The sequence below is a fragment of the Hyperoodon ampullatus genome (genome assembly GCF_949752795.1).
Source record: "Hyperoodon ampullatus genome assembly, chromosome: 1".
NCBI classification, from domain to species: domain Eukaryota; kingdom Metazoa; phylum Chordata; class Mammalia; order Artiodactyla; family Ziphiidae; genus Hyperoodon; species Hyperoodon ampullatus.
The window spans coordinates 209,926,944-209,950,861 of NC_136914.1; the positions used below are offsets into that span (position 1 = coordinate 209,926,944).

Sequence of the window (23,918 nt, forward strand, 5' to 3'; positions counted from 1 at the left end):
ATTACTAGTTGAAGAAAGAAAGAATTGTTTTGTTGTTAGTTAATTAAAAAACCACGTTTATAGTAAAAAAATTTCAAACAGTATATATATTGTACTTCGATAAAATTTTATTTCAAATAAAAACGATATAAAAGGTCATAAAAGAAACAGGTTCCTGCCCCATCCCAATTTCCAGAGGTAATTACTGTTAATAATTAATTACTTGTATAATTTTCCTGGAATGTTTTATACTCTTTGGTTTTATACAAATTTAATCATACTGCAATACTGCTGAGGAACTTGTATTTTCTCCTTAGTGACAGGTCTTGGTAACTTCTTAGCAGTGCATACAGACCTGCCCCCTTCTTTTTGAGGGCTACATTGTAATCCCTTCCATGTAAGGACCATCCTTTATGTAACCAGTCCCTTTGCTTAGCATTCTGGTTGTTTCTGGTTTTTGCTATTATGAACAATGCCACAATAAACTTCCTTGAACATGGAACTTTGGTTGTTGCTACAAATAAACCTATAGGATAAATTCCTAGAAGGGTAACTACTGAGTCAGTTTCCTTTGTTGTAACTGTAATAGACAGTGCCAACTCACTTCCAAAGAGGTTTCAGCAACTGATAATTTCACCCACAGTATATGAGAATGTTTGTGTCCTGCATTTTCACCAGTTCTGAGTATTATCAAACTTTATAATCTACTAAGTAAATTGTCATTAAAAAATAGTAGTAATATACATATGTGGAATAGCAGTACATATTAAATGATTCCATCTGCAGAGATGAATGCTCACAATCACCTTGAACAGAGGGCAGGGAGTTGCAGGGAGTTAGACCAGGGTCTGAACTTCAGCTCCACTATTTATTATCCCTGTGACCTCGGGCAGGTTCATTAAGCTTCTCTGTCTGCAAACTGGTGATATTAAATGAAATAAGGCATCAGAAAGCTCCTAGAACCACTGTCTGGAACCCAGTAAACATTTATTAATATTACAAAACAAACCAGAGTGCCAGAATCCCTGGCAAGTTTGAGAGTGACAGAGACCTGGCTTCTAGTTCCTGCTCCTTTCTACTACCCACTGCTAGGCTGCTTAATTTCTTTAAATTTTCTTGTTTATAAGACGTCAATTTGGATCCTGCCTATTAATTTACTGATTCGGATAAATATGAGTGGCAGAGTTGAATCACAATGCAGGGGGCATTTTACATTCACTGGAAGATGCAGGCAGCATCACAGCAAAAGAAGACAGGTGGCATCTTAGGTCTAGGTGTGCCACTGAGGCAGTGGGAGAGGTTTGGGGTCAGACTGACCTAACTGCAGTCCTGCTTCTGCCTCTTAAAAGCCAGGTGACCTGGGGCAAGTTCTTATAGCCCTCTAGCCTCAGTTTCCTCAATTCTAAAACAAGGTAACAGTAGCTGCGTCATGGGATTATTGTGAGTATGAAGTAAGTAATAATCTGTGAAAGCATTTAGCAGCTGACTCCTGTGAAATGTTCAATATGTTCATAGACAGCAAAAGCCTCACTTCCTGATCACAGTTTACTGGTATGTCAGCAGGGACAGAATGCTTCTGTAGAGTGGAACAGAGATGTTACCAGCCCTCCCCTCCCCATTTGTCAAGTCGGGTGACCGCCCCCCCACCCCCGCCTTTCCCTCACTTCAGTAACTGTAAAGCACATCCTAGTGTGATGGGGGTGGTGATGACACAGGGCAGACCCACAAAAGCAAGACTGCTAAAGATTCTTACATGGCTGCAACCCCAGCCAGGGGTCTGTCTCATTTTTCCTGGAAAGGAGTGAAACGACAAGAAGTTAATAAATATTTTTCATTGGAATTGCTTAATACACTTAATGTTTGACTTGCAAAATGAAAAGTCTTGTTCATTATTATCCTGGACAACATTTTGAGGGGATCTGAGATAGGACAGGAACTAGCTTTAGGTTTTTGCTGCAGTGTTTCCCTCAACCTTCACATCTGCTTCAATTCAAATTTCAGTTCTTACATAATACATAAACTGCAAACATTAAGCTATACTCATGGAAATGGGGCTTCTTAAAAACACTTTGTGAATTATTATTTTTTTCCTTTTGTTTTTGAAAATTTCAACTTACAGAAAGGATGAGAGAAAAGTCTAATGAATACCCAAGATTTACCCACTGTTATTATTTTGTCACAAAACTAATACATCATTTTTGAGATGTAGAGAGGTGCATTTGTATAATACGAATTTCCTTTCCTCTCTCCCTCCCTTCCTTCATTTTTTTCCCTCCCTCCCTCCCTTCTTTCCTTCCTTTCTTCCTTTGTTTTTTGTGCCAGTAAAAATGTTATGAGAATGGATTAAGTTATATTAATATTGTGACTTCCAGGCATTCAGCTTCCTGGAGTTTGAGATCTGTTGTGCTATTTGGCTACAAGTTTGGAATATAGGGAATCATGTTTGTGACACCTGCCAGATTGAATATCTCTTGCACCAAATGTGCAAGATACATTATCTCTAATCCTAACAGTGACTGTGCAAGTCCGGGTCTCATCCCTGCCAGTTTACATATTTGGTAACTGACACTCAGAGACTGAGTCACTCAACCTCTCTGGTAAGAACTGCTGATCTGTCTTTTTTTGACTACAAAGCTTTTTTTCACAAAGGTTTTGGGGGATTCTCAGAGTGATATTTTAATGCAAGCATACGGAAAGTTTTAGTTTCTGGGACAGTTGCAATGTTAATTTCAGATAATTTCCCTCAACCAAGGAGGTAGGGGAGCAGTGGAAGGTGGAGTTTTATGGAAACCATAGTCAGGACTTCAGTGATAGAAACTAAAGATGATGAACTAACCACTCCCAGAGCCCGAGAAGACTCTTTTTGGGACGGCCTCTTACTAGCCATATATAGTTGGAAACATCACCCTGACTTACCTCATTTGTGAAATGAATAAACAATCAGTACCTCTTTACCCGGGTTTTCTGGTGAGATTCAATTTTGCGAATTGTGATTACTTTTATGAATACAAGGAACTGATGTACCATTTTATCTGTAGGTGAAGGAGGGAGAGAGAGAGAGAAGAAGAAGGGTGAGAGTGGACAGGGCATTTTATGTATAGGAGGCGGGGGGGGGGTGGGGAGAGGGAAAGATATAAGTAGGATGACAGCAATCAAGGGAGGCTTACCTTCCTGAAACTGGCAGGGAAGTTGACAGAAACTCACAGTCTAGGGAGAGAAGAAAGCATCTTTCAGGGAATTTAATTAGTTGCCGGTCCCGGAGAACCCATCTCCAGAATTTTCCTTCACGTGGCTGCGGGAGGAGGATGGGTTGGCTTGAGACCTTCAGCAAACTTCTTCAAGGGCCGTGGGGCACCCTGACGCGCGCTCTGGCTTCCAACGCACCCAAGGGACGCTTTTCGGTGCTGCCCGTGTCAGGATTTAAAAAGCCATCCAAGGGACGCTTTTCGGTGCTGCCTGTGTCAGGATTTAAAAAGCCGTGTGCCCGACGGAGGGTAAGGATCTCCAGAGTAACCACTCTCCGAGGTCTTTGCCCAGCTTCTAGATGTTTCTGTGGCACCAGGTGCCTCTCCAGACCTCTACCCTTGCTCCAGGACATCACACTACACTTTGCGGGGTGACTCCTCCGCGCAGGATTCTTGCGTCCACAACTGTGAACCGGTGTGTGCAGGTGAAGTGGCGCACACTGGCTCCCCAGCAACCAACAGAGCTTCAGAGGCAGTGATCTTGGGGGTGCGATGTCACCGAACTCCTTTTCATCCTTTACATTCCTACTGAGATCTGGGCAATAAATAACAAGAATAAAACGTATACGTGGTATTGTCTTTGCGCTCGCGGGATCGTGGCAGGTCTTTTAGAGAAGTGAGGAAATAAATGAAGAGAAATCACGGCGGCCTCGCCGGCTGCTTCTGGGGACCCCTGAAATCAGCAGCTGGAATGGCCAGTTTGGAGAGCCCTCGGGCCCGGTCATCTAAGACCTGGGGTTACCAGTCCCACCGACCTGCGGGAATTCCGGGCTTTTCCCCCGCGGGGTCGGGCCCCTCAGCCACCAGTGGCGCTGGCCCAGCTCCAGTCGCGGGAAGGTGCCAAGCCCCGCGCACTTTGCGCTGGCGAAGAGCGCAGACGCCCGGGGCGCGCTTGGTCCGCCCCGCTTGGCAGGAGCGCGCGAAGCCGCGCGCGCGGTCCCGGGGGAGAGCCCGGAGGCCGCCCCGCTAGCGGGAGAGGCGAGAACTCGGCGTCCGGCGGCGGACTGGCGTGCGTCTCGCCGCCTCACGCGGTTGCACTGAGCTGCGGGGCGCCGGACCGGGGACCCAGAGGGCGCGCGGCGGCGGGCGGCGAACGGCGGGCAGAGCTTCCCCGACCACCCGGGCGCCCAGGGGCTCCTGCTGGCTGGGAGACGCCCCCTGGCCCCTACCTCTGTTTGGCCCGGCCGGGCGAGCGGGACCCGCGGGAGGGGGGGGGGGGAAGGAGGAGGAGGAGGTGGGGCCGCCGGGACTGCCTCCTCCCCGCCCCTCGCGTCTCCTCCCCGCGCAACCGGGAAGGACAAGGGGACTGGGCACGGGGACCCCGGCCAGTGAGCGCCCGCGCCCCGGGGCCGCCCCTCGCGCGCGCTCTCCCGCCGCGAGCCCGGGCCGGTCTCGTTTCGCAAGGTGCTGGCGGCAGCCATGAGCCAGGACGCCGAGCCCAGCGGCCCCGAGCAACCGGACAGAGATGCGCACAGCGTGCCTGGTGCCCCGGCGCCCCCAGCGCCCCCAGGCCCGAGAGGGATGCAGCCGCCGCCACCGCCTCCGCCCCAAGCCGGCCTACCCCAGATCATCCAAAAGTAAGAGGAGGAAAGGGGGAACGGGGACCCGGGTGCGCTTGGGGGACAAGCCCCGGGCGCCCCCTTTTGTGGCTTCCTCTCTCCCGTTCCCGCTAAAGTTCTCTCGGCCGCCTTGCGTTTGAAGTCTTCTTGCCCGCCCTCTCGGCAGAGTCGGTGTCATTCTGGCTGTTTGTGAGTTTAGGGCGAGGGAAGCCAAGCTATTTGGGGAAAATAATTTTGTTCTTCCTCATCCCCTGTCTCTTCTCTTCGGGGACGTTACCGGGTATTTTGAACTAAATTAACTCAAACTGGGGGGAAATGGCCCAGGGACTATATTTCATCTTTCTAGTCCCAAGAGGCCGCTGGAACATATGGAGAGCCGTGCGTGTGTGCGCGCGCGTGCTGGAGGGCGTGTAAGTAAAACGCCGCCCGAAGAAACCACCCTTAATGGTGCCCATGAAGTCAGACAGTGATGTTGGGTGAAAAGGGTGGTGAGGGTTTGTAGACAACGTATTTTTGCTTTGTCCTGCAAGAAGTGTTTACACTTTCCAAGAAGGCCCTTGCGAAGAGTTTCTAGCCGCGGAACCGTTTTCCATTAAAGTTACCATCTTGTGATTCGGAGGAAACTGTGCGACTTGGGTCGCGAGTTTTCCGGGCCGGCCGCCCCAATGCGTCGAGTAGATTGGGGGTGGCCATTAGGCTCTGAGAAGCTCTTTCAGCCCATTTGGGAGACATAAAAGTAAAACGGTGAGGCTTCGTTCATTCTTTCGAGATTTTGTTGGACAGTTTAAGGCCTAGAATGTTGGTTTGTTTGAAGGACCTTTATTCTCCGAAAAGTTTCCCTCAGCTTGTAATGAAGTCCTCAAAACTAGTGTAGTTAGTGTTGGAAAGTCTGAATGATGAGTGTTTGGGCGAAACTGGAGAAAATTAAAGAAATACACCCAAGCACAGCAAAATCAATCCTATGGAACCGAGCAGGGGTTTTTCGGCACTGCTTTGAGTTACATAAACTTATTAAAATGTAGTAAGAGAAATAACCAGTGATGGGGCATAAATGGAAGTAAATATTGTTTTTAAGACTGACTTATGTAATAGAATAGTGAAAATTTAAGTTTGACATCAAAGAACGCTTGTATCGTATTTCAGGACAAAATGGTTCCCTTTTTTTGGACTGGTAGAATATTAAAAGCTCCATTTATGGCAACTTTTTGCTTTAGTTTGATTTTATATAACTTTCAACTACCTACAAGTAGCTATTTGAAACTGTAAATATTTTATATTGTTATTCTGTTCCCTTTGTTTTGCAAATTTCAGCTAAGATTTACTAAATATAATGGAAGTTTAAGTACATCATTGCTTAAAATTTCTCTTTAGTCCTTAACATAAATATAAACTAACAGAAAAAAATGTTTAAAACCTGAGGTTTATTTAGTAAAAGAGGAAAAAAAAAAAACCTAATTGACTGATTATTAACTGGGAAACATCTCATGTGCTTCTTACTGGCCAGTGTCTTGGGGCTTGAAGTTAGGGTGCACATTGAGTTTGCTTTGGTATTGTAGTCACCCTGCATTTTCCTATCATTTACTTTTAATTAGGAAAAAAATAAGAATTTTATGTTCATAGAAAAATCTTTGTAGAGGGGTGACTGATTTTGAAGTGTTGCCAGGTTGAAAATAAAGGCCGTTTTTGTGGGAGATGGATCATTTCAAGTGTATTTCAGTTACCTCATGTAATAAATAATTTACCCTGTAAATTCACCCCTATTTTGAAAATTCCACCCCTGGAATATTTTACTTTAGTAGATAAGCCTGAGCTCTTCAAAGATGGCCCCTTCGGCTAGCAGTCCAGGATGGAGACCTCAAAGAGGTGCCTGATGGCTCTGCCTTGTTTTGCATTGGTGACAGATCAGTGTTCAGGCACCAGGTCCAAGGCTGGTGAATGTGCTCATGGGATTTGATGTTTGTGCACTTACGTTTCTTTCTTTAACATCTTTATTGGAGTATAATTGATTGCTTTACATTGTTGTGTTAGTTTCTGCTGTATGACAAAGTGAATCAGCTATACATATACTTGTATCCCCATATCCCCTCCCTCTTGTGTCTCCCTCCTGCCCTCCCTATCCCACCCTTTTAGGTGGTCACAAAGCACTGTACTGATCTCTCTGTGCTATGCGGCTGTTTCTTACTAGCTATTTTACATTTGGTAGTGTATATATGTCAGTGCCACTCTCTCACTTTGTACCAGTTTACCCTTCCCCCTCCCCGTGTCCTTGCGCTTATGTTTCAAAGTCTTTATTTATAAGGATGATTTGGGGTTTGCACTCCCCTCAGTACCCACTGAAATTCCATGGGAAGCAGACATAACATGGCAAACGCCTTGCAGGTCCATCTTTTATGGGCTGAAACTTGAGCAGGTTATTTTGAAACTGCGTTTGCATAATTTAATCTGAGCAGCCATTTTTATGTAGTTATGAGGTGCTGTTTGTATCAGCCATCTTTGAGAAAATGTAGCGGGGAGCTTGCCCTCAGCTGCAAAATGAGTTGTGCTCCTCTTGATTTGAGAATTGTGTGAGCTAGAGCTTTGGGTGAAATTCTCCTCTAATGGATGGCATGTTAGATACATTGTATTGGGGAACCTGCACTTTTTCTAGTTATTTGAGTAAGGTTATAATGCAATTCATAAGAGGAGAAGTTTTGTGTTTTTTAAATTAATTTATTTATTATTTTTGACTGCATTGGGTCTTTTGCTGCGCGTGGCTTTCTCTAGTTGTGGTGACTGGGGGCTACCCTTCGTTACTGGGGGCTTCTCTTGTTGTGGAGCACGGGCTCTAGGCCCACAGGCTTCAGTAGTTGTGGCACGTGGGCTCAGTAGTTGTGGCTCGTGGGCTCTAGAGAGCAGGCTCAGTAGTTGTGGTGCACAGGCTTAGCTGCTCTGTGGCATGTAGGATCTTCCCAGACCAGGGCTCGAACCCGTGTCCCCTGCATCGGCAGGCGGATTCTTAACCACTGCGCCACCAGGGAAGTCCCTTTTTCACTTCTTAATGTCTCTATTTACTGATCTTCATTAATCACGGTTTTCATTTTGGGTAAAGTCATGATCATAATAGACATGATCATAATAAAAACAGAATCCTATTCACCTATGTTATATTTGGTCTTAAGAGAATGAGGTGTGACAGTGAATAATGTGACTGACTTTGGTGTTTGTCTTATGGAACCCAGTCTCGGTATTTACGAAGATCGTGCCAAAAGTTAACTACTGTGGAGTTCCTTTGGCCTGTTTAGGTATATTTAGTTTTCTCCCTGTTGCATTGTTAGCTTCAGTCAAGCATGGTCCATGACCCCTCTGCTCTTGTTAACCTCTGACTCCGGGCCAATATTCGCATTACTTATGAAGATTATCAGCCATGTTAGACACATATAACTAATATCTTGTAAGATCTTTGTTTTAAACGTGCATTCTCTAAGATGGCCAATGTGGAGACATTATTGGATAAAATGTGAAGCATTATGTAAGCCATTTGGGCAACAACTAATATAAATAACACCTTAAGAGATTTGGGATGAGTTTAGGAAATCAGAATAACTTGAAAGCTTAAAAAAAACTTCATATAAGCAGAAGTAAGACATTGATGTTGGTGGTGAACATTTTACAAGGATTTATCTCCTCAAATATTCCCAATAGTTTATTTCAAAAGTATTTTATATTTTAATTTTAATCAAACCTAATTCTTGATTTATAACAAGTTATTTATTAACCATAATGAACATCAGAAATTACAATTTTAGGTTGTAAGTTCTAAAACTCTCTTCAGAATGAAAACAGAGCCATTAGTTCTGTGTGCTGTGTTGAATTCATTTGTCAGATGCAGTTAGAAAGTGTGGTACTAATCATGGTGAAAATTAACCAAACAAGCACACACATCTATGAGGTGAGCACACAGGTGATTTTCCTAAATTATTTGATTTGCAGTGAAATACTCCTGGCTAATGCTTGATATCAGATTGCATATTTAATTTGCATATAGATGACTTATTTTTTCCTTTACAGATTATTTTGGCATGAAATGAATAAAAATCAATTATGAAAATAGAAAAAGTTTTGGTTTAGCATTTGATAGTTAGCGTCACCTGCATGTGTTTGTGACTTATGAAGATATAAATCCAGCTTTGATTGCTGAAGTTTATAGTCTTCTGCATCGCGTTAGGACACTGGCCAACTGTGTTTTCAGAGCAAAGTGCTCCTTAATTCAGTCCCGAAAATGTTACAAGTAGTCAGTCTGATCGCAGATAATTCTACAGACATTTTGCATTTGGAAGGATCTCCATGTAACTCTTAGAGAGTGATACACAGGCAAGTTGTGTGTGATGTCCACCCACTGTGATGGACATGCTGACAGTTACATCCAGAATCGGAGAGGAAATAAGAATTTGCCAAAAAGGGACATTATCTCAACTCATAGTTGGTCCTTTTCTGGAAGAAGGATGGAATTTCTAACATCAGTGCCACTTTCTAACATTAGTTTGAGTCCCTTTTTAGGGGAAACAGGGATACACTTTTAGAAGGAATTTTGAAAATTTTAAACACCATCTTAAATTGCACGTAAGACAAGCATTCAGCAGGAGAAAACATCTGAGAAGATTAAGCGTTTGCCCAAAACAGGGAAGGAGAGAGGGTGGGTTCTTTTAGCATTCTGAAAAGTTTCTTTGCTTCATTAGAAAGCCTATTAAGGGTATTTTTTTTTTAAGAAATTTTGCTTGAGGGTTTGTTGTGATAAGTATTTTTAGATAGTAAGTGTAGCCATCCAGTTATGAGTTTTTCTCAAATTGCCAAAGGGATCAGTATTATGAAATGTAGTACATTATTCCCATTAGTCACAGTAAATGACTATACCTATGGTGTACAAAGAGCTGTTCTAATGCCAGTGCTGCAGGAGAAAAAAAAGAAGTCAAATTTTGTTACCCATTTTATTCTTCTATCCACTTATTCTTTTGTTACCAGTTTAGCAGTTTATCAAATTAATAATTTAAAAAGCCCATATCTGTCGGTTGGAATGTGGACTCTGATCTGTTAAGATCTCTTTGCCTATGCATGTAAGTCACCAAGGGGGAACAAAAACCCCACCAGGATTGACTCACAGTGAAATTGATCCCCCATCATCCAGTTTCTCTCTCTCTCTCTCTCTGATTTATTTTTCTTGCGGCTGTAGTTTCTTTTTTTTTTAATTCTTTTAAATTTTTATTTATTTATTTTTGGCTGCGTTGGGTTTTCGTTGCTGCACACAGGCTTTCTCTATTTGCGGCGAGCGGGGGCTACTCTTCGATGAGCTGCGCGGGCTTCTCATTGTGTTGGTTTCTCTTTGTTGCAGAGCACGGGCTCTAGGCACGCGGGCTTCGGTAGCTGTGGCATGCGGGCTCAGTAGTTGTAGCTCGCAGGCTCTAGAGCGCAAGCTCAGTAGTTGTGGCGCACGAGCTTAGTTGCTCCGTGGCATGTGGGATCTTCCCGGACCAGGGCTTGAACCCGTGTCCCCTGCATTGGCAGGCGGATTCTTAACCACTGCGCCACCAGGGAAGTCCCGGCATGTAGGTTCTTGACTCCAACTAAACTAATATTTCCTCCCTGCCCACAACAGCCAGTCCTCAAGTAAACAAACCAATATAGCTCAATTCAAAGCTTTGATAAACAAGAGTCTACAAAATGTTAGGAACTGAGATCTAACCAAGGGATAGAATTAAAACGGACTGAACTAAACTTGGAAAGCAAGAATGGAAGCAGCTTGAGATAGTGGAGTTAAAACTCCAGCGGCAAATTCAGAGGTAGGGCTCCCCCTCCCTTCATCCTCCTTGGTCCCCCTGTTAGGCAAAATCTTGAAGGGGTCTCCTGTGCCACAAAAATCCCACTTAATCTGATTTTTTATTTCCTGCCACAGTAATTATTTTGCTTGGGATGGTCTAGCTGATACAATTTCGTGTATTTTAACAGGGGAGGTTGCTGTGGATCCACAGCTGCTGTGTGTGACATGGTAGCTGTGTTTAGAATAGCGCGTTGAAAAGTTTTGCAGAAGGTAAAGTGGTCCTTATTCCAGAATCGGGGCAAAAGACCGTAATTAGTGGCTTGTAGAAAGGAGCACATGGCAATTCCCTTTCTGGTTAATGAACCTGGCTGGGTCTTGGTGATGTGTGTGTTGTCATGGAAGCCTCATATTTCTTGTTCCCACCAGTGAGAAGACTGGGAAATCCTGACTTTAATTGAGAAGGCACATTTTTCCATCAGGAATGTGAATTTTGTTTCCAGCCACTACCAAGGAGGTATTGGCGGTGGGCTGATATTTTGCCTGGCTCAACGGTGGTCACTGTTTAAATTCCACCCAACTAAGGTTTCAGTCTTCGACATTTACAAGACAGCAAGTTTGGGGTATTTTGGATTTAATGCGTATGTCCATCTAATAGGATAAAGTCTTTACAGTGGCAGAAGTTACAGCCAAGTTAATTCATCCTCCCCTTTCCTACAATTCCTGCTGGATTTTATAAGATAAATAAGTCCCCTGATGGTTTACAAGGCAACTTTTCCAACTTGCTGACAGCAGCTCCGTCAGGAGGATGGTACATATTGATGTGAATGTACTTTATGAGCAAAAAGGGAGCTGTTAAGCAACTTGTATGAGGATGTGTTAATAACTTGTAGCTCAGTTTGCCAAATAAATCTTTCCATGTGTTCAGAAACAAAAGGCCCGGGGTCATGCCTGTGTTTGGGGGTGGTTTTCACCCCATGAAGATAGTTTTCACGCCACTTTTCCCTTCTTTTATGTGGGTATTTGCTGCAGGGATGCACCAGGGCCATTTGCTACTGCCCTTTCTTTGCACCTGCTTTCTCTCCATCACAGTAATGACCCACCAGTTCTCAGTTGCCACATCCACTCTGGTCCGAACCTAGAAACCTCCATTCACAGCTGTCTGAACATCTTAAATGCTTTTCAGTTGTGCAGCCTGTCTACAGACTGTCTTCCAGATATGTTTCTGGTTCTTATTGGACTCGCCCTTAAACCTGACCTCCAGTGTCATGATGCTGAAAGAGTAGACAAGGTAATATATATTTTAAAGATGGATTCGTTTCACGAAGTTACTTCTTTTGCTTTATTTTGAATTCATTGAATAGAATGATAGGTAGGATTTTCCCAGTGTTGTCAAGTGTAAAATGAGCGTCTTTGTAAATTACTGATAGGGTTTCTGACAAAGAGGGTCAGAGAGGAAAAGGAAACCCTGGATTGGGAGTAGGTGATCTGGACAAGCCAATTAACCTTCCTAATCCTGCTTCTCCAGGGACTGGAAATGATCGGTGTCCGTTCCTTCCAAGAATAAAATTATGTGAATCCCTGGGAACATTGCTGAATGATTATCGCTGTAGAATGCCTCGCCTCGCCTCCTAGACATCTGATGGAGAATGAGTTACATTTTAATCAAGGGCATAGGTGCATGTTTGTGAGGTTGATCACTCACAGAAACAACAATAACCACAAAAAGAGAATTAAAAGCTTTCTCCAACACTTGCAAAGTATATTTGGATCAGTGACATAATTTTAAGACAGAAAAGTAGACACTAATGTAAGTGAAAAGGAGGGCGTTTCATACTCTTTTCTAATTATTACAAACTTTAAAAAATAAAAACAATTATTTTGGAATGTTAGTTATTCTGGAATCTTAAAGTGAAGAGTTGAGTTTGCAAAAAGAGTACTGTTCTCAATTCGGGAGACAGATCCAGTAATTTTCACGTGTCTAAATTTGATTGTATTAAACACAGGCAGGTGGGAGTGTGTTTGGTGACGTTATTATTTTTACAGGCAGAAAACATAAGCATAGGCTGACAGATGTTTCTAAGAGCCTACCAGCTGCCCCAAGTAGGACTCGGTAAACGATGCTGTGTGTTCAGTTACCACAGCGTGGGCTGCACCCAGAGCTCACGGCCAAAAAACACTTTGCAAAGAGATCACGGTTATCCAAAAGCTGGACCTCAGGTTTCCGTGTGGCCTCCTTGAATCGAAGAGACCAAATATTGTTTCCAGAGCCTTCTAAAGACCGGGTCTCCTCGGGCCCCTACGTCTTCCTGGGCTGGCAGGGTTGCTGATAGCCTGCAGTTATGGAGAACCTTTATTTGATACTTGAAAAGAGATTTTTTTTACTTTCTGTATGAAAAGGGAGAGGGGTTGTGTGATTAAATCTTGATTTAGAGACTTTACATAATGAGGATGAACATAAGATATTTATTGCAGCATTGTCTAGAAGAGCAGAAAATTAGAAACCACCCAGATGTTTCTCACTGAGAAGATAAATCATGTGCATGTATAATATCATGTACCATTCAGCCGTTAGAATGGTGCCATTATTCTATATTTATTAATATGGAATATAAACCGTATAATATTGTTAACTAAAAAAAATTACAAGCAGCATGTTTACAGGGATCTCATGTTTTTTAAAAAATGTGTATGAGCATGTGCCAGTGCCTGCAAGCCTGGAAAAGCATCTAAAGAACAAATATAAAGACAGTAACAGTGGTGCTAACTCTAGGTGGCATAATTATAGTGGTTTGTCTTTTTTTTCCGTCTTTTTAAAAAAATTAATTAATTAATTAATTAAATTTTTGGGCCGCGTTGGGTCTTCATTGCTGCACGTGGGCTATCTCTAGTTGGAGTGAGCGGGGGCTACTCTTCGTTGAGGTGTGCAGGCTTCTCATTGTGGTAGCTTCTCTTGTTGCAGAGCACGGGCTCTAGGCGCGCGGGCTTCAGTAGTTGTGGCTTGCAGGCTCAGTAGTTGTGGCTCGTGGGCTCTAGAGCGCAGGCTCAGTAGTCATGGCTCACAGGCCCAGTTGCTCTGCGGCATGTGGGATCTTCCCGGACCAGGGCTTGAACCTGTGTCCCCCTGCACTGGCAGGCAGATTCTTAACCACTGTGCCACCAGGGAGTCCCTTCTTTTTGTACTTTTTGTTGTTGTTGTTGAGCATGTATTAATTTTCTAATCAGAGGAAAAGAACTACTTGCATTTTTATTTATTTAAAAAAAATTTTTAACGAACTCTCTAATTCTTCTTCTAAAACTTTCTTTTTTTTAATATAAATGTGTTTATTTTGTTTATTTATTTTTGGCTGCATTGGGTCTTCGTTGCTGCACGCGGGCTTTCTCTAGTTGCGGTGAGCGGGGGCTACTCTTCGTTGTGGTGTGCGGGCTTCTCATTGCGGTGGCTTCTCTCGTTGCGGAGCACGGGCTTTAGGCGTGCAGGCTTCAATAGTCGTGGCTCGTGGGCTCTAGAGCGCAGGCTCAGTAGTTGTGGCGCGTGGGCTTAGTTGCTCTGCGGCATGTGGGATCTTCCCAGACCAGGGAAGATCGAACCTGTGTCCCCTGAATTGGCAGGCAGATTCTTAACCACTGCACGACCAGGGAAGCCCACTACCTGCATTTTTAAAACAAAAATAGGAATAGACTTTTCACGTTGGCATTGCACATTGTCTTTAAGACTGAATGAGCCATTAGCATCTTAGATTTTAGACCTGGGGGGCATCTGAAAGCTGCTTTAGCCCAGCCCTCCTGTTTTTCTAGGTAAGGCAAGTGAGCATGGGAGAAGTCAAAAGAATTGTTTGAAGTCACACAGCAAGGTAATGGGCAGGCTGGGATAAGAACCCTCATATTTCCATCTATTGCGTTTTCTGCTATTTGCCCTTTTTTCTGTCTGGAAATGGGAGAGAGAGAAATGGAGAACATTCATAAACTGACCTTTTATCTGCCGGCTCTAGCCTGCTCAGCCCCAGAAAGAGAATTTTGAAAAGCATCTTTGCGTATGTTATCTCCTCCCATATCTACCCCAAAAGGTCTTTCTGCACCTGGGGGTAGACTGGGTCTCTCTGGCGTGTCTCATGCTCTGTTCCATCCTTCCAAACAGTAGCAGAGCATCACATATTTTTCTCCTGAGCATTTGAAAGTAAATTGCATCACCATAATTCTGTTATCATATCTAAGAAAATTAGTCTTACTTAAATGAGTTTTCTAATAAACACTTGATCTTTAACTTTTTCCAGTTGTCAGAAAAATGTCTCATATAGCGAGTTTTAAACCCCCCTGATTCAAGTTCACAGTGCGTTTGTTTGTTTAGGATGTCTCTCTTAATGTAGCAAGTGTACCTGCTCTTTTCTACTCCTCGTGATCAAAGATTCCATGCTAGATGCCTTGTAGAATGAACCATGATCTGGATGTGTCTGTTGTTTCCTCATGACCAGATTCAGGTTAAGCACTTTGGCAAGGATCCACATACAGCGGGTAATGTGTGTTCCGCTAAGTTTGATCCCTTGGTTAACATGGTTGCCGCCAGATCTCTCTGTCACTACGGGCCATTTTTCTCTTTGTGATTAGTAAGTTGTCTTTGGGAGTGATACCGTGAGACCCTCTGAATATCCTGTTTCCCAACAAACTTTCAGCTAGTGGTGTTATCTTTTAATTTGACCATATTTTAAGAAAATCTCCTCAATGAAATATGTGGAACTGGAACAATAACTACATATCACTTTAGAATGGATTAGTTTGTATATGTAGGTTAAATCAGACAGCCTTGCAAATATGTTTGCATTGTACCAGCCTGTAGATATGATTTGGATCCTCTGTTTTTTTCTCCTCTTGACTTGATAGGAGCTTAATTGATGGGCCTGCCACTTTCCATCTAACCCCTCCAGCAGACATTCTCTCCCGGGCTGCAGTACTTTTTAATGTCCGTACAAAGTGAATATATAAATCTGTTTTAATGCTGAAGGCAGTGAATGGGCAGTATGTAATTTTTGCTAGCTCGCACAATTTTGGGGTCATCCTCAAAGCTCTGTTGACTCTTTGCAGAAACCTTTTATCCCCCTTTTCAAAATCACTATGTGAAGGCGATTTTAAAAATGACTGATGACTTGCCCTGGAGCCTAAACTGGATGAGTCCCTGAGCTGCTCTGTGACTACCAGTTTGTTCATGCTTTTCAGATTTAAATTACACAGCTATTTTTGCCTTTTCCAGATTGGTACTCTTATTTTCATGCACAAAATATGTATGGGTGGGGAAAGTGGTGTGGAGTAATGAAAAGAATCAGGAGCAGGCATGCTGTGTGTTCTACATTCAGCTTTGCCACCACTAACCCTGAGCCTCAGTGTTCTCATCTGTAAAAGGGAATAGTAATAATAACATGAATAACAACTAACATTCACTGAGTGATTCCTGTGTGTCAGCTACTAGTCTAAGCACTTTATATATGTATAATCCATTTAATCATTTAATCCAACAATAATCCTGTGAGGCTAGTGCTGTTATTCTCCCCATTTTACAGATGAAGAAATCAAGTCACAAGCTTAAAAGGACTCAACAAAGCTAAGAAAAATAGTATTTATAAAAGAACTGGTGGGGTGGGGCTGGGATGGGAGGATGTTATATAATACAGGTGATCATGTCATCTCTATGTAAATATCTACATCCTCAAAATAATTTATAGAAAACCTATTATTTGCAAAGAAAATATTATGTAAAAAACTGCTGAAATAAATTTGAAACTAGGTCAAATTTAATTTGAGACAAACTAAGCAGTCCAATTGAAAAACCCCTTTTTCCATTTCTTGTAGCTTTAAGTATTCCTTTTTGGTTTTGAAATCCACATCCCAATTTAAATTCCATGAGCAAATCTGACTCTGGCATTTGATTCACTGTCTTATTCTGCTTGTTATACATGTTAGGCAAGATCTGAATTTGATGCTTACAGAGAGTATATAAACACTAATCACTCAGCATGTGCTAAAATAATAACATATGATCGTTTGATTTGCAAAGTGAGCCTCTGCCAGACCATTTTTCAACCAATTCAAAAAACCAGGATTCAACAGTGATTAAAGTGTCCTAGGCTCCTATTAATAGCAAAAAGAATTTCTGACTTGAAACATGACCACATCAAGCTCGCTTAGTCTCTACCAGACATACTCTTGAATGGTTTTAGCAGACATTGTTACAGGTGTTCTTTTGCTTTAAGAAACTGTTGAATGTAAAAAGCAGACTTAATAGAATCAATAAATCAGGGAAAGACTGTTTGCTTTTGACCTTCAAAAGGGGTTATAGCGAAGATCCTTTAAACAGTGAGTTCCTCAGTGTATTTAGAAATTTAATAAGTCTAAGAATTTAGACGTCCAGTGATAATTTTTAAAACATTTTTTGGTTGTTTTTTTTCAGTTTTACAGAGGTATAATGGAAGTACACTAAGCTGTACATGTTTAAAGCATCAATCAAACAATAAAGATAGAAAGAGTTTCTTCATAACTTTTATAATTTATCCTTCTCTCTTTCCCTTAAGCCCCTTCCTCTCAAGCTCCTAGTGACCTGCTTTCTAGCACTATAGATGCGTTTGCATTTTCTAGAATTTCATACAAATGAAATCACAGTATGTACTCCTTTTGTTGCCTGGCTCTTTCACTCAGCGTAATGATTTCTGGGGAAATAATATTTTTTAAAACTGTGATAAAATACGTGTAACATTAACCATTTTAACTCTTTTAAAGTGTAATTTAGTGGTTTTAAGTACATTCACAGTGTTGTTTAACAGCTACTACTATCTAGTTCCAGAACATTTGCATCACCCTAAAGGGAAGCCCTGTCTCCATTAGGCAGTTATTGCCCATTCCCTCCTCTTCCAGGCCTTTGGAAACCACTAATCTGCTTTTTACTGTCTCTGTGGACTTGCCTATTCTAGACTTCATATAAATGGAATCATACAATATGTGGCCTTTTGTATCAGGCTTTCTTTCACTTAGCATAATGTTTTCAAGGTTCATCCATGTTGTAACATGTATCAGTACTTCATTCCTTTTTATTGCTGAGTAAAATTCCATTTTGTGGATAGACAGTGTTTTGTTTTTCCATCCATCAGTTGATGGATTTGGGCTGTTTCCACCTTTTGACTATTGTGAGTAACGCTGCTATGAATTTTGTGTGCAAGTGTTTGCTTGAACATCTGTTTCCAATTCTTTTGGGTATATATCTTGAAGTGGAGTTGCTGAGTCATATGGTAATTCTGTGTTTAATTTATTGAGGAACTTTCAAACTGTTTTCCAAGTGGCTGCACCATTTTACATTCCCACCAGCAGTGAATGAGGGTTCCAGTTTCTCCACAACCTTGCCAACACTTGTTATCTTCCGTTTTTTTTTTTTTAATTATGGCCATCCTAGTGGGTATGAAGTAGTATCTCATGGTGGTTTTGATTTGCATTTCCCTAATGACTAATGACATTGAGCATCTTTTCATGTGCTTGTTGTATTTATATCTTCTTTAGAGAAATGTCTGTTCAAGCCCTTTGTCTCTTTTTAAATTGAGATGTTTATCTTTTTGATGTGAAATTGTGTGTCCTTTATAAATTCTGGATACGAGACCCTTATCAGATAGATGATTTGCAAGTACTTTCTCCCATTCTATGGATTTTCCTTCTGCATACGATTTTAAGGTTCATCTGTTCTTTTGCATATATCAAAAGTTTGGTCCTTTTTATTGCTGAGTGGTATTCTATTTTATGGATATGTCATAAATTATTTATCCACTCACCTGTTGATGGACATTTAGGATGTTTCTAATTTTTTGGCTATTACAAATAAAGCTATATGAATATTCCTTTGCAAATTTTAAAATGGGCATGTCTTAGTTTTCTTGGGTAAACATCTAGGCCAATGATAATTTAACCTTTGGGGAGCACAGATGTTATACATAAGAATCATTTTTTTTGGTTGAAAACACCTTTGAATTTTCATGACTGTGTCTTTGAATGGAACTTATTAATATGAGCCTTCAAGGCTTTTAAAGAACACACACTTTATCATCTAAGTTTTCAGTGTCAGTTACTCATTAGCTTAGTTTATTTTCCTTCTATTGGTGACTCTTCCTTCAATAATTTTTCATTTGACAAATTATTACCCTGGAAATTGGGATACAAGATGAATCAGAAAACAAAACTTCAAGCTGAAAGGCACCCTAGAGATCCTCTAATTCAATGATCTTGTTTTGTAGAAAAGGAAGCCAGGTCCAAAAGGGAGACCAGATTTACCAAAGACCACTCAGCTGTCAGAGACGTTAAGTGAGCAGAGAAAACACATGTGCCTGTGAGGGTAACTGTAAGTCTCCTAGCGACGAGGGGTCTACAGATACAACAGTGCAGGGGGTGAGCGGACAGCACTGCTTTCCTGCCATGCTGTACAGCTCACAAGGCACTGTTAATCCTCCAACAACCCTGTGAAGTAGGTAGGGATTAAATAAGTACTAGTAGCTCAGGGTCCTCAAGCCAGCGAGTGGAGAGCCCAGGCTCAGAGCCAGGCCCTCTGACCCATTCCAACTTGCGCTGTCCCCTTCCTTCAGAACTCCCTACCCACATTTCGTGCCCACTGCCGCGGCCTCAGGCCTCTCAGCTTCTCCCCTGCCTCCAATGGAGCCTGTCCTCAGACTGTTCTTTTCTCCATACCAGCACAGCCTTCGCCTTGTCATCTGCTTACTTAAAGCCCTGCGGTACCTTCTCATTGCCTGTAGCTCGAGATTCAGATGCTGAGAAGCCCCTTCTGGCCCTGCCCCCACTAGCTCTCCAGTCTGGACTTGGCTGCCCTCCTGCTTCGTCCACTGAACCACCTTCCCTGTCCTCCACTGGAACATGCCTTTTGTCTTCATGGATTCTGCTGACTCCCCTCTTCTAGGGAGATTTCCCTGGCCCCAGGCAGGAAGAGGGCGTTGGGTGCCTGTTTCCTATCATGCTCCATGGCCTCCACTGTAGCATTTACCCCGTGCTCACCTCTCGTGGATCTCCTGTAAAGGCCCTGCCACGTCCTTGCAGGCAGGGCCACTGTTGTTCATCTTGGTGTCCTCAGCATCTGGCAGGGTCTCTGGCTCATAGTTTGTTGAACACCTGAGAGAAGGAGCAAGTTACCTGCAACCTAACTTTTGATCTCAGTGACTTTGTGATGAGAAAATCCACTCATCACAGGAGGGTCTCGTGGCTGAGAATTGATGTGAGACCAAAGCTTGGTTTTCTCCAACTTACGCTTTGTTTGGGCTGCCAGTCTGAAAGGGCTAGAGAGGCACAACTAGTCTGCCTTTGTGTTTGGAGAGGTGGGATAAGTGGTGGGGTGTGTGGGGGCCACAAACTCAGGCAGCAAGAAGCCCAAGCTCTGGTCTGGGCTCCACCTTCAAGGCACACGTGAGCCGAGGTGCGGGGCTTCTGAGAGAGTGTGGGCTTCTTACAGGACGCGGGGTTGAGTGTAACAGTCAGCGACATGACACAGGGACAGGAATATAGGAAGGACATGCTGAATACATGTTTGTCATAGCGTAACCTGGCTTTCTGTCTCACTCGGCCATCTCCAGCCAGGGGCATAATTGTGCCTTTAAAGGTACAGGAAGTTTCCAGGCTGAATTTCTTCTGTGAGATTCAGTTAAAATAGGGGAGATGGTGGACTTGACCATCTGGAACACCCCTTAAGCCCCATGGCATCAAAGTTTTCAACAACAGAAATTCTTATGACAAAAAAGGTTTTTTAGCCCTAAGTGAACACTCTACTTATTTCAAGCAATTTCTAGAACAACACAACTCAAGACAACTGCAGCATTCGGATACTTTATTATTACCTTGACATCGTGATAACAACAGTTTAATTGTGGCAATGGTAATGACAGTTGACCTGTGGCAGCTGCAAAAAGGAGTTGCCCAGAAAATAAGTTATGTGCCATGATTTGCCACTGAGATCCACCCTGACCACCCTATTTAAATTGCATCCTGCATCTTCCAGTCCAAACTCCCTTACTTTGTTCTGTTTTTTTCCATAGCACTTGTTATCTTCAAACAAACTATCATTTACTTATTTTACTTATTTGTTATGTTTTTATTGTCTATTACATTTCCTCCCATCCTGCCTGTGCTGGGGAGTTTTATCCAGTGATTTACACCCCTAGCCCCCAAGAACAATACCTGGTTCCTAGAAGCAGTTCACCAAATATTTGTTGAATGACTAGATGAAATGCCAAGCTTAGTCACTGACACATGGTGGCATCTGTTTCCTGTCTGAGCCCACCTAAGATGTGAACTCTGTGGGCTGCAGGATCTGAGGTTTGTGATTCAGGAAACTGAAATGAAGGTGCAAGAAGTTAGAGGATCATAACCTCTGCTCCTGTGTGGCTCTTGGAAGTAAAAGAAGGTGCAGAACCTGGGCTGCTCCCCCTGGACCTGGCATCATGACTTGGTGCTTTTATCATGGCTTGGCTCCAGCAGTGGCCAGTCCCATTGGACTCTCTTTGGCAGAGATCAGAGCTGTGCGCTTGGTGGAATCTTGATGTTGGATGAAGAGCAGCAGGCCTAGGTCTCACTCAGTCCCTTGAAACAGGGGATGTACTCTATTCCATGTCCAGCAACAGGGGATTAATAAACAAATATGGCTGTATCCTCCCATACTAGGAGGATCATCTCTGTGTGCTGTAACAGAGAAATCCTGAAGATATATCGAGAGAAAAAAGCAGGGTGCAGAAAGTGTGCGTAGTTGGCTAGCTTTTGTGTAAGTAAAGGGGAGAATAGGAACATATATAATATTATTATGTAAAATGTATGTATATATTATGTATAACATTTCTATATTCTGAAATATATAAATATATATTCACATCTTCCTTTATTGCATAAAAATTACTGGAAGAATAAATAAAAAGAAGACCTGATAAAATGATTACGTCTGAGTGCAGGTGGAGAAGAGGGTTGAGTGGGTGGAGGGTGTGGGAGTGAGACTCTGTGGTAGCAGGTACTGTAGGGGGGATGGAGGGTGGAGGAGGAGGGTCCAGGGAGGACCAGCCCAGATGTCTGAGGAGGTCATCCTGAGCTGATCCTGAGTCTGTGCCTAAGGGCTTGTCAAGTGGATGGGGTCTAGATGGAGGTGGGAGAAGAGATGCATTTTCAGAGATGAGAAAAAACGTGGTGAACTGGGAGCCTCAGAGTAATTCCACTTGACTGGAGGTCAGAGTGTGTTTTTAACGAATGGGCACAGATATGGGATGGAGTGGCTGGGAATGGCAAGAGCTGAGGATGTAAAAAAAAGGCAGGATGCTGGTGATACAGAACTGTGTTTCTCAACGTAAGGAGTTTGGATGTTATCTTTTGAGTAGTCATTTGTAAGCAGGGGTCTGATGTAATGCGATTGGTGTTCTGGAAAGATTACATGGGTATTGGAGAAGGGAGGATAATTGGCAGAGTTGTGTGTATGTGTGCACGTGTGTGTGTGTGTGTGTGTGTGTGTAGGCGTGCCCCTAGAGATGGGGAATGTCAGTTGGGAGTCCCCTGCTCTAGTTGGGCGACAGGTGATGAGGGTCTGAAACATAGAAGCACCGCAGCACAACCGTTAAAGGTAGATATTGGAGTTGGAATGCCTGGTGTGCATCCTGGCTCCCTACTTGCTTGCTAGCTGTGTGACCTTGAACAAATTACTTAACCTCTCTGCTCTTTCATTTCTTCAGGTGTGAAATGGGGCTGATAGGGCATCCACTTCATAGTGTTATTGTGAGGAGTGAATGAGATAAGCACCTAATCTCAGACGCTGGGAGGGTACTGTAGGGAAAGGGGCGCTCAGGGGAGATGCTCTTCAGTGGTGTGGGTGCGGATAGGAGCCAGCACCCGCCTGTGGTACCATCGCAATCCTCATCAAATCTGTGATTTGTTAAAAGGAGGAAAGGGGACCAGGAAAGGAGAGAGCACTGAGAAGCCCCCTGCACCCCACCCATGAACTTTGAGTTTTCAGTTCAGGGAACTACTTGTAGTTCACAAAGACCTAAACTAACCTATGATATTTTCAACCCGAATATTTAATACTGTGTCTAACTTCTCTGACATAGAAAGAATTATGTGTAAACTGTGTATTTAAGTCAGAAAGGCAAAGGATGAAGGCAGTTCCTTGAGCATGTCATTGCCCTTTCTCAAAAGAAATTTCCTTTGTCCAGAACGTGGAGAATTGAATTAGATGGGTTTCATTAAAACCCCTTTCAGAGATTTTTAATTAAGGCCCCTGAGATTTCAGAGATTTTTTAATATTAAAGTCAGCATGTAAAAATTATCACCTCATGGTGGGTATATAAAAATGGTACCACTTCTAAGGAGGGGAATTTGGCAATATTTAGCAAAATTACCTGTGCGTTTTCTTTTGACCACACAATCCTATTTATAAGATCTATCCCCAGAATACACAGGCAAAAATAGGAAAAGACGTATGCAGAAGGCTTTCTGTGGTGGCATTATTTGTGATAGCAGAAGACTGGAAACAACCCAAATGTCCATCAATAGGGAATGAGTTAAGTCAGCTATGGGACATCCATACAGTGGGTTTCTATAGAGCTATAGAAAGAAAGGAGAATGATCTCTGTATCCAGCTACAGCTGTGGGATGATCTCCTGGGTATATTGTTAAGTGTAAAAAGCAGGGTGCAGAAATAATAGATAGCATGTTACCTTTTATCTGAGAAATACATATATATTTGCTTGTAATTAAAATAAATGAAAGAGTAAACCAATAAAATAGAGAGAGGGAGGAAATGGATGGATGGATCAGGGGTAGAATCTAGACTTTTTAAAATGTATTTTGTTTTACAGATTTGACTTTGGAACCCTATAGATGTTTTCCTTAACTATAAACAAAATTTAATTAAAATAGAACCCCCCCACCAAATCAAGGTTAAAATGAAACACATTTATGTGTCAAGTTGGTAGCTTAATCACACAAAGAATTAGTCCACACAACTTTAAAACACAGTTATTTGATTATACATCTCTAGTGGAATATATCTTAAGGGCAAAACAAATTCAAATAAATCTTAAGCTGTTTTCAGTAATACTGTTAGTAATAATATTGCTATTACTATTTGGAATCGATCACTTATATGTGTGTGTGTGTGTGTGTGTGTGTATTAATTATGTAAAAATCATCAGAAAGCAATATTTTTAGCATAATAGAAAAGAGACAGCAATTTTATAATCAAAGATGTTAAGTAAAAATCCTATAATCTTAAATTTGAATTGAAAATTTTGGTATGAACTCCTGATATATCTTTCTCTTTAACAAATGAAAAAGTATTTCCTAACT

The 23,918-nt window shown here is 42.4% G+C and overlaps 1 protein-coding gene across 2 annotated transcripts in view; it reads left to right on the forward strand.

Moving 5' to 3' along the window:
• The first annotated feature begins 4,634 nt into the window (after positions 1 to 4,634).
• The window catches only part of RBM20 (RNA binding motif protein 20), a 209,245-nt gene continuing 189,961 nt past the window's right edge, over positions 4,635 to 23,918 (forward strand). For both annotated transcript variants that reach the window (XM_079706491.1, XM_079706492.1), the window contains exon 1: positions 4,635 to 4,801. In XM_079706491.1, coding sequence (XP_079562617.1) covers positions 4,644 to 4,801 — 158 coding nt within the window. In that variant the 5' untranslated portion in view covers positions 4,635 to 4,643. The remainder of the gene's footprint in view (positions 4,802 to 23,918) is intronic.